The sequence below is a fragment of the Cervus elaphus genome, chromosome 19, assembly GCF_910594005.1.
Source record: "Cervus elaphus chromosome 19, mCerEla1.1, whole genome shotgun sequence".
NCBI classification, from domain to species: Eukaryota; Metazoa; Chordata; class Mammalia; order Artiodactyla; family Cervidae; genus Cervus; species Cervus elaphus.
This window is the reverse complement of record NC_057833.1, coordinates 37,391,405-37,403,502: the sequence shown is the minus strand read 5'-3', so window position 1 is coordinate 37,403,502 and position 12,098 is coordinate 37,391,405. Positions and strand designations below refer to the sequence as shown.

Genomic DNA, 12,098 nt, shown 5'->3' with positions numbered 1-12,098 from the left:
CATTCAACTGAAATACATTCACTTATCCTACAATTTACGTAGAAATTACTACTGATTTTCAACAGAGATCAAGCCCTGAGCCTTTGGAGTGGGAGCACTGACTCCAAGACCCTAGACACCAGAGAACTAACCCTAGGGAGTATCAAATAGTGAGAACTCACACAAAGGAAACCACTTGAATACAAGACTTGGCATCACCCAACCACCAGTAGCACCCTGTGCAGGATGCCTCATCTAAACAACAAACAAAACAAAAGTACAAACCAAATCATCAGCAGACAGGATTACCACCTCGCTCAGCCTTGCTCGTCAGAGGAAAAACAAACAAAAACTCAGCTCAAACAAAAAAACAAATCTCACCCTATATGAAGTTTACACAAACCAGTGGACAACCTTAGGAGGGTAGAAACCAAAAAGAGGAAAGAATTCAACATTGAAGCCTTGGAAAAGGAGATCTGAAACACAATAAGTTAAAAAAAAATAATGAAAAGGCAGAGAAATACTACACAAATGAAGGAACCAACTAGAAACACAGAAGTCCAAATAAATGAGGAGGAAATAGGCAAACTACCTGAAAAGAATTCAGAATAGTGATAGTAAAGATGATCAAAAATCTTGAAAAAAAAATGGAGAAAATGCAAGAATTAATTAACAAAGACCTAGAAGAATTAAAGAATAAACATGCACAGACAAACAGTGCAGTTACTGAAATTAAAAATACTCTAGAAGGAATCAATAGAATATCTGAAGCAGAAGAATGAATCAGTGAGCTGGAAGATAAAATGGTGGAAATAACTTCTGAAGAGCAGAATAAAGTAAAAAGAATGAAAAGAACTAAGGATAGTCTCAGAAACCTCTGGGGCAATATCAAACACATCAACATTAAAATTATAGGGGACCCAGAAGAAGAAGAGAAAAAGGTAGGGTATGAGAAAAATTTTGAAGAGATTATAGTTGAAAATTTCCCCAACAGGGAAAAGGAAATAGTCCATCAAGTCCAAGAGGCACAAAGAGTCCCATACAGGATAAACCCAAGGAGAAACATGCCAAGACACATACTAATCAAACTAACAAACACTAAACACAAAGAAAGAACATTAAAAGCAGCAAGGGAGAAGCAACAAGCAACATATAACGGAAACCCCATATGCTTAACAGCTGATCTTTCAGCAGAAACTCTACAGGCCAGAAGGGAAAGGCAGGATATATTTAAAGTACTAAAAGGGGAAAATCTACAACCAAGATTCCTGTACCTGGCAAAGATCTCATTCAAAATTGATGGAGAAATAAAAAGCTTTTCAGACAAGCAAAAGTTAAGAGAATTCAGTACCACCAAACCATCTTTACAACAAATGTTAAAGGGACTTATATAGTAAAGAAATACAAGAGAAGAAAAAAGATCTACAATATCAACCCCAAATAATTAAGAAAATGACAATAGGCCATATATATCAATAATTACTTTAAGTGTAAATGGATTAAATGCTCCAACCAAAAGACAAAGACTGGTTGAATGGATACGAAAACAAGACCCATATATATGCTCTCTGCAAGAAGCCCACTTCAGACCTAAAGACACATGTAGACTGAAAGTGAGAGGATGGAAAAATATATTCCATGCAAATGGGAAGCAAAAGAAAGCTGGAGTAGCAATCCTCATGTCAGCCAAAATAGACTTTAAAATAAAGAAGATCACAAGAGATAAGGAAGGACACTACATAATGATCAAGGGGTCAATCCAAGAGGAAGACGTAACAATTGTAAATACCTATGCACCCAACATAGGAGCACCTCAATACGTAAGAAAAACACTAACAGACATAAAAGTAGAAATTGACAGTAACACAATAATGTAGGAGACTTTAACACCCCACTCATTCTCACAATGGACAGATCATCAAAACAGGAAAGTAATAAGGAAACACAAGTCTTAAATGATACCTTAGATGATATGGATCTCATTGATGTCTTCAGGACATTCCACCCAAATGCAGAAGAATACACCTTCTTCTCAAGTGCACATGGAACATTCTCCAAGATAGACCATATCTTGGGTCACAAATCAAACCTCAGTAAATTTAAGAAAAACTGAAATCGTATCAATGCAGAAATAAAAAGAATTATAAGAGACTATTATGAACAACTTTATGGCAATAAAATGGATAACCTGGAAGAAATGGACGATTTCTTAGAAAAGTTCAATCTTCCAAGACTGAACCAGAAGAAATAGAAATTATGAACAACCCATTTACAAGCACTGAAATTGAAGCTGTGATCAAAAATCTCCCCGAAAATAAAAGACCAGGACCAGATGGCCTCACAGGAGAATTCTATCAAACATTTAGAAAAGAGCTAATGCCTATCCTTCTAAAACTCTTTCAAAAAATTGCAGAGGAAGGGACACTTCCACACTCATTCTACGAGGCCACCATCACCTTGATACCAAAACCAGACAAAGACAACACAAAAAAAGAAAGGTACCTGCCAATATCATTGATGAACATAGATGCAAAAATCCTCAACAAAATTTTAGCAAACAGAATTCAGCAACACATCAAAAAGCTCACACAACCATGATCAAGTTGGGTTTATTCCAGCAATGCAAGGATTCTTCAATATTTGCAAGTCAATCAATGTGATACACCATATTAACAAATTGAAAGATAAAAAGATATAATCTCAATAGATGCAGAAAAAACCTTTGACAAAATTCAGCACCCATTTATGATTAAAACTCTTCAAAAACTGGGCATAGAAGGAAACTACCTCAACATAGTAAAGGCCATATATGATAAGCCTACATCAACATTATTCTAATGGTGAAAAACTGAAAGCATTCCCCCTAAGATTAGAAACAAGGCAAGGGTGTCCACTTTCACCACTCTTATTCAACATAGTTCTGGAAGTCCTAGCTACAGCAATCACAGAAGAAAAAGAAATAAAAGGAATCCAGATCAGAAAAAAAGAAGTAAAGCTCTCACTGTCTGCAGATGATATGATACTATACCTAGAAAACCCTAGTATCAGAAAATTACTAGAGCTAATCAGTGAATTTAGCAAAGTTGCAGGATACAAAATCAATACACAGAAATTACTTGCATTTCTATATACTAACAATGAAAAATTAGAGAAATTAAGGGATCAATCCCATTCACCATTGCAACAAAAAGAATTAAATATCTAGGAATAAACTTACCTACAGAGACAAAAGAACTGTACACAGAAAGTTATAAGACACTGGTGAAAGAAATCAAAGATGACATAATCAGATGGAGAGATATTTCATGCTCCTGAGTAGGAAGAATGAATATTGTGAAAATGACTATACTACCAAATGCAATGTATAGATTCAATGTGATCCCTATCAAATTATCAATGGCATTTTTCACAGAGCTAGAACAAAAAATTTCACAATTCATATGGAAACACAAAAGACCCTGAATAACCAAAGCAGTCTTGAGAAAGAAGAATGGAGCTGGAGGAATCAACCTTCCTGACTTCAGATTATACTACAAAGCTACAGTCATCTAGACAGTATAGTACTGGCATAAAAAAAGAAATATTTACCAATGGAACAAGATAGAAAGCCCAAAAATAAACCCATGCACCTATGGGTACTTAATTTTTTTACAAAGGAGGCAAGAATGTACAATGGGGGCAATGACAGCCTCTTCAATAAGTGATGCTGGAAAAACTGGACAGCTACATGTAAAAGAATGAAATTAGAACACTTCCTAACACCACACACAAAGATAAATTCAAAACGGATTAAGGACCTAAATGTAAGACCAAAAACTATAAAACTCTTAGAGGAAAACAGGCAGAACACTTAATGACATAAATCAAAGCAAGATCCTTTATGACCCACCTCCTAAAGTAATGGAAATAAAAACAGAAGTAAACAAGTGGGACCTGATTAAACTTAAAAGATTTTGCACTGCAAAGGAAACTACAAGCAAGGTGAAAAGACAACCCTGAGAATGAGAGAAAATAATAGCAAATGAAACAACTGACAAAGGATTAATTTCTAAAATATACAAGCAGCTCATACAACTCAATGCCAGAAAAACAAACAACCCAATCAAAAACTGGGAAAAAGACCTAAACAGACATTTCTCCAAAGAAGACATACATATGGCTAACAAACACATGGAAAGATGCTCAACATCACTCATTACTGCTGCTACTGCTGCTGCTGCTGCTGCTAAGTCACTTCAGTTGTGTCCAACTCTGTGCGACCCCATAGACGGAAACCCACCAGGCTCCCCTGTCCTTGGATTCTCCAGGCAAGAACACTGGAGTGGGCTGCCATTTCCTTCTCCAATGCATGGAAGTGAAAAGTGAAAGTGAAGTTGTTCAGTCATGTCTGACTCTTAGCGACCCCATGGACTGCAGCCTACCAGGCTCCTCCGTCCATGGGATTTTCCAGGCAAGAGTACTGGAATGGGTTGCCATTGCCTTCTCCATTATTAGAGAAATGCAAATCAAAACCACAATGAGATATCACCTCACACCAATCAGAATGGCCATCATCAAAAAGTCTACAAACAATAAATGCTGGAGAGGGTTTGGAGAAAAGGGAATGCTCTTGCACTGTTGGTGGGAATGTGAGTTGATACAGCCTCTATGGAAGATGGTATGGTGATTCCTTAAAAAACTAGGAATAAAACCACCATATGATCCAGCAATCCCATTCCTAGGCATATACCCTGAGGAAACCAAAATTGAAAAAGACACGTGTATCCCATTGTTCATTGCAGCAATATTTACAATAGCTAGAAGATGGAAGCAACCTAGATGTCTTTTGACAGATGAATGGATATAGAAGTTGTGGTATATATACACAATGGATATTACTCAGCCATAAAAAGGAACGCATTTGAATCAGTTCTGATGAGGTGGATGAACCTAGAGTCTATTACACAGAGTGAAGTGTGCAGAGAGAGAAAGATAAATACCATATTCTAATGCATATGTATGGAATCTAGAAAAATGGTACTGAAGAATTTATTTGCAGGCCAACAATGGAGATACAGACATAGAGAATAGACTTATGGACATGGGGAGAGGGGAGGAGAGGGGAGATGTATGCAAAGAGTAACATGGAAACTTAGATTGCCATATGTAAAATAGATAGCCAACAGGAATTTGCTGTATGGCTCAGAAAACTCAAACAGGGACTCTGTATCAACCTAGAGGGGTAGGATGGGAAGGGAGATGGAGGGAGGTTGAAAAGGGAGGGAATATATGTATACCTTTGGCTGATTCATGTTGAGGTTTGACAGAAAACAACAAAATTCTGTGGAGCAATTATCCTTCAATAAAAAAATTAAAAAAAAATTATCCTGTGAAGATGCAAACATAGTGACAAAATATGGCCAAAGCATCTGAAGTGATGATTTATTCATGATATTTGTGGCACCTTTTCTTCTTTTCCCAAATGAATATATTACACTGTTGGCAAAAGTTGCATGAATATGAAGGCCCATTTATTCTTACTGTAGCCAGAGGAATTTTTTTCCTTTTTCTTCTTCTTCTTTTTTTTTTAACCAGAGGAGCTTAATGTATATCAGTAGTAGTATAAGAAGAAATAGATGTTGAAATCGTGACAAGAAATATTTTAAAGTTTATAATAATTACCATTTAATTTACCTGCTATGTACCAGTACTGTGTGACTTATTTATTAACAATGGAAATAGTAATATTTTTACATACTTTAAATTTTAATCCTCAGTTGTTTTTCAGTCGCTCAGTTGTGTTCAATTCTTTGCGACCCCATGAACTGCAGCATGCCAGGCTTCCCTGTTCATGTCCATTGAGTCGGTGTACTAATCCTCAGTAAATCCTACAATTTTCATCTCCTGATGACAAGGCTGAACCTAAGAGAGATTTAAAAATGTGCCAAACTTTTACTAGCTATTAAATAGCTGATTCAGCTGTTTGAAAACTTAAGCTTGGGAGTCCACGATGGTGACTTTGAGGCATGGAATGAAGGATCAGAATTATGAAAAATCAGAACTGATATTTCTTGTAAAGAAAAGGAGGTAGGAGAGAATGTAGGAGAGTTCAGAAGCAGAAAAAATAACCGTCCTGGAAAAGCACTGGAATTATCAGGTTTGACTTAATGGACTTAGGTAGAACAATGTACCCAACAAGTGGAAAATATATATGCTCCAATCTGCCACATTTACAAAAATTGATCAGGTACTGGACCACGAAAGCTTATCTCAGTAAATTTCATTTAGACTGTGTTCTCTGACAACAATACGATCAAGCTAGAAACCAATAGCAAAAATATAACTAAAGATTCTCATGTGTTTGGAAAATAAATTCATTTCTTAATAACCTTTTAGCCAAAGCAAAAATCATAATGCAATTTAGAATATATTTTGACCTGAATGATAATAAAAACAACATATAAAACTTGAGGCATACAGCCAAAGCACAGCTTGGCAGGAAATGTATAGCCTGAAAGGTATAAGTCAGAAAAAAAAAAAAGACTGAAACTATTATGTTAAGTGTCATTATCAAGGGACTGACAAAACAAGCAATAAAACAGATCCAATGAAGTAGAAGGAAGGAAATGATGGAGGGGAAATTACTAAAATAGAAAACAAATGTGAATCACGAGAACAATAATGTCAAAGGTTCTTTGACTAGTAATAACAATAAAATTGATAAAGCTTCAGAGAGACTTAAAAAAAAAAGAGAAGGTACAAACACTGTGTATAAAGAATGACAAAAGGGATATCACTACAGATGCTCTAGCCAGTAAAGAAGATAATATGAACAAGTAGAAAAATAGAGCTTACAAAATTGACTCAAGGAGAAATAGAAAACCATTAAAGAAATTGAATCAGTAATCAAAAATTTCACACGGTAAAGTCAAGTCGCAAATGACTTCATTGGTAACCTCTAATTGAAAAGTCAAGAGAAATATTATTCTAATTTTACACAAACAGAGGATAAAAATAAGAGGGAACACTGTCTAAATTAGTTTTCTGGGTCTTCTATAACAAATGAGCACAAACTCAAGTGACTTACAACGGCAGAAATTTATTCTCTCAGCATTCCAAGGCTTAAAGTTCAAATCAAGATATCTGCAAGGCCATTCTTTTGTTGTTGTTGTTCAGTGGCTAAGTCATGTCTGACTCTGCAACACCATGGACTACAGCACGCCAGGCTTCCCTGTCCTTTACCACCTCCGGGAGTTTGCTCAAATTCATGTCCATTGTGTAGGTGATGCCATGCAGTCATCTCATCCTCTGTCATCCCCTTCTCCTCCTGTACTCAATCTCTCCCAGCATCAAAGTCTTTTCCAGTGAGTCAGCTCTTCGCATCAGTTGACCAAAGTATAGTACTGGAGCGTCAGCTTCAGCATCAGTTCTTCCAATGAATATTCAGTGTTGATTTCCTTTAGGATTGACTGGTTTGATTTCCTTGCTGTCCAAGGTGGGGGTTCTCAAGAGTCTTCTCCAGCACCACAGTCTGAAAGCATCAGTTCTTCGGTGCTCAGCCTTCCTTATGGTCCTACTCTCACCTCTGTGTGTGACTACTGGAAAAACTATGGCTTTGACTATGTAGACCTTTGTCAGCAAAGTGATGTTTCTGCTTTTTAATACGCTGTCTAGGTTTGTCATAACTTTTCTCCCAAGGCACAAGCATCTTTAATTCCAAGGAGCAAGCCATTTCATAGCTGCAGTCACTGTCTGCAGTGATTTTGGAGCCCAAGAAAATACAGTCTGTCACTGTTTCTATTTTTTCCCCATCTATTTGCCATGAAGTGATGGGACCAGATGCCATGATCTTAGTTTTCTGAATGTTGAGTTTTAAGCCAGCTTTTTCACTCTCTTCTTTCACCTTCATCAAGAGGCTCTTTAGTTCCTCTTTGCTTTCTGCCATAAGGGTGGTGTCATCTGCATATCTGAGATTATTAGTATTTCTCCTGACAATCTGGATTCTAGCTTGTGCTTCATCCAGCCTGGCATTTCACTTGATGTACTCTGCATATAAGTTAAATAAGCAGGGTGACAATATACAGCCTTATTTGTTTATTTTTGGCTGTGCTAGGTCTTCACTGCTGCCTGGGCTTTTCTCTAGTTGTGGTGAGAGGAGGCTACTTTCTAGGTGTGTGCACGGACTTCTCATTGTGGTGGCTTCTCTTGTACAGAACAGGCTCTAGGGCACATGGGCTTTGGTAGTTGTAGCTCCAGGGTTCTAGAGCACAGCCTCAATAGTTGCGGCACACAGGCTTAGTTGCTCTGTGTCATGTGGGAGAACCCATGTCTCCTGCACTGGAAGGCAGATTCTTTACCACTTAGCCAACAGGGAAGTCCTGCAAGGCCATTCTTTCTCCAAAGGCTCTAGGGAAGTCTCCTTCCTTGCCTCTTCTAGTTCCTTGGTGGCTGGCAATCCTTAGCATTCCTTGGCTTATTGCTGCATTGCTCCTATCCCTGCCTCTGTCTTCTTTTGGCTTTCTCCTCTGTGTCCATATTTCCCTGATCTTACACAGACCCATCCTAATCCAGTATGACCTCTTCTTTACCTGATTATATCTGCAAAGACTGTATTTCCAAATAAGATCATATCCATGGGTTCCAGGTGGACACTATTCAGTCCAGTACATCTCCCAACTCATTCTGTGAGGCTACTTAAGATCACAAAGTAATTTACATATATGCATTGGGAAAAAACAGACTTCACCAAAATATTACATTGTTATCTCTGTGTGGTGATATTTGGAGTAATATTAATGTCCTTTATAATCTTGTGTATTTTTCAAAATTTCTATAATGGATATGTTTGATCTGTCAGTTGTGGTCCGATTCTTTGCAACTCCATGGACTGTAGCCAGCTAGGCTCCTTCTGTCCATGGGATTTTCCAGGCAAGAATACTGGAGTGGGTTGCCATTTCCTTCTCCAAGGGATCTTCCTGATCCAGGGATCCAACCCGTGTCTCCTGTGTCTCCTGATTGCAGGCAGAATTTTCACCTGTTGGGTCATGGGGGAAGTCCCTTTATAATGAGTATTATTTTTGTAACTAGGAAAACCAGTAAATGTTACTTTCATTGATTGCAAAAGAGTCTATCAGAAAAATGTAATTCTAACCTGGTTGATCAACATATAACTCACAAATATGTCTGCATTTTATGAGGTTTTATATTGTAATAACTGATGCAAGCTGGAATCAAGATTGCCAGGAGAAATATCAATAACCTCAGATATACAGATGACACCACCCTTATGGCAGAAAGTGAAGAGGATCTAAAAAGCCTCTTGATGAAAGTGAAAGAGGAGAGTGAAAAAGTTGGCTTAAAGCTCAACATTCAGAAAACTAAGATCATGGCATCTGGTCCCATCACTTCATGGGAAATAGATGGGGAAACAGTGGAAGCAGTGTCAGATTTTACATTTTTGGCCTCCAAAATCACTGCAGATGGTGATTCTGCCATGAAATGAAAAGATGCTTACTCCTTGGAAGGTAAGTTATGACCAACCTAGATAGCATATTAAAAAGCAGAGACATTACTTTGCCAACAAAGGTCCGTCTGGTCAAGGCTATGGTTTTTCCAGTGGTCATGTATGGATGTGAGAGTTGGACTATAAAGAAAGCTGAGTGCCGAAAAATTGATGCTTTTGAACTGTGGTGTTGGAGAAGACTCTTGAGAGTCCCTTGGACTGCAAGGAGATCCAACCAGTCCATCCTAAAGGAGATCAGTCCTGGGTGTTCATTGGAAGGACTGATGCTGAAGCTGAAACTCCAATACTTTGGCCACCTCATGTGAAGAGCTGATTCATTGGAAAAGATCGTGATGCTGGGAGGGATTGAGGGCAGGAAGAGAAGGGGACGACAGAGGATGAGATGGCTGGATGGCATCACCGACTCGATGGGCATGAGTTTGAGTAAACTCTGGGAGTTTGTGATGGATAGGGGGGTCTGGCGTGCTGCAATTCATGGGGTCGCAAAGAGTTGGACACAACTGAGTGACTGAACTGAACTGAACTGAACTGAACTGATGCCCTTAAAAAAGATACGGGTCTAAATGGCTGTGAAAAGAGTTGTTGAGCAATATCATGCCAAAAATGGGGAGGGGCTAACTCAATCTCAGAATCTTTGCTTCCTTTCTCCGAACTTGCAAATTTTTCTGAAGGTAGAGTTATTACTGTCATGTGGAAAAACAGATTTTAGATTATAAGACTTCTGATAAATATTTGATGACTTTCATATCCTTCTACATTTTTCAGGTTACTTGTTGCTTTACTGCGTCTGCAGCCAAAGGATAAAGTGTTTCAGGGATCCAAAGAGATCTGAGATTCCTTAAGTGCTATCTGATAGTCTATTGTTAAATAGCAAAGCCTAAGCCTTCCTCAACTCTCTTTTTTCCTTTTCTCTGTGTTCTTAGGTGCTGATATTAGACAATTCAAAACTCGTCAGAACTTTGGCATATACCTGGGAGATATAGTAGATGAAATACAGAGAAACAAGAAACCCGTGGTGGCAGCTATCCAAAAGGTGGCTTTAGGAGGGGGACTAGAGCTGGCCCTGGGCTGTCACTATAGAATTGCCCATGCAGAGGTAAGAGAGGGGATCCATACAGGAATTTATGTAGGAGCTTCTCTTTAAAGCAAGCATTAAATGTTGTCATAAGCATCAGGGGTGATCACTGTAAATGGTTAGGTTACTGGTTGACAACTCTCAGACATTTCTAGCACTGGTGTTCAGCTATTATATACCAGTATAGTGGTACTTGTTGTTGAAATGTTGAATTATGTCCATTCTAGTTGATAAATAGCTGCTACCCTGACCTGTGACTGATGCTTCACTAGCCCTTGGCCCTCCCTGTGAACCACTAGATAAGGGAGAACTCCTGTACAGTGCTATTGCCCACATCAAATTTCACTAAGCCATGCTTATACAGTAGGAAGTATTAAATATTTGGACTTAACTTCTGAGTATGCATGTTTATTTAAATTTTCATTTCTTATATCAAACATTTCAGTTTTGTGGTCTCATAATTATTAGTACTTAAGAAGACAAGTTCCAATTGAAAACAGCACACAACTAGTAAATCCATTTATTTCTGAAAATAGATTTAATTTAGGTTATTAGACATATAGATTGAAGTTTGTGATGCCTGCCTTACAACAGTAATACTTTTATAAGTAATATATTTTCTGATAATAAAGATAATATTCATCATTGTAATAGACTGTAAAATACAAGAAAGTCATCTTTATATTAAGGTCACCATAAACTCACAGTTCAGAAATAACTGCTATTAACATTTTATCTTTTTTCATTCTGATCCTTTTCCTGTGTCACATTTTTTCTTACATTTATTTTTCTTTGCAACCTTTCTTTAAAAAAAAAAAACTATGGAATTTTACTGTACTTCACTTATATTCTATTTTCTACTAATACCATATTTAAATTATTATTAGATATTTTTTATCCATTCTACCAGTGTCTACCATTTATTTACATTTAACATAATTACTGATTAGGAAGGACTTTGGCCATTTTCCTATTTGTTTTCTACATCTTATATTTCTTTTAATTCTTCAATTCCTCCATTAATACTTTTCTTTTTATTAAATGGACAAGTTTTGGTACCCTTTTAATTCTCTTATCTTTTCTTTTACTGTATATTTTCTAGTTATTTTCTTAGTGGTGGTTGCCCTGGGGATTATAATTAACATCTTAATTTGCAATAAACTAGTTCAGATTCATACCAACTTAGGTTCAATAGTATGCAAAAAATTTGCTCCCTTACAGTTCTGTTATACACTTGCTTTATATTGTTATTGTCACAAATTATATCATTATACATTGCATGCCCATAAGCATCAATATATTATTATCACTTAATATAACCTCAGTCCTGGGAGTGGCTTGCTGTTCCACTCGTTCCTGTTGCCAGGGACTGATAAGGAACAGAGGATTTATGAGAAACAGCATGTAGGAATCCTCCTGTTAAACGTTCCCTGACATAGACATTTCATGAAAATGGAACCGTATAATATATTGTGTCTGTTTTTTTCCACTCAGCATTATTTTTTTCATTGTAGCATGTCATTAGTATTTCATTCCTTCCCA

At 37.2% G+C, this 12,098-nt stretch overlaps 1 protein-coding gene across 1 annotated transcript in view; it reads left to right on the top strand.

The window, feature by feature from the left end:
• Positions 1-12,098, top strand: part of EHHADH (enoyl-CoA hydratase and 3-hydroxyacyl CoA dehydrogenase) — a 55,084-nt gene that overhangs the window by 6,345 nt on the left and 36,641 nt on the right. The window contains exon 3 of the mRNA XM_043875023.1: positions 10,405-10,577. Coding sequence (XP_043730958.1) covers positions 10,405-10,577 — 173 coding nt within the window. The remainder of the gene's footprint in view (positions 1-10,404; positions 10,578-12,098) is intronic.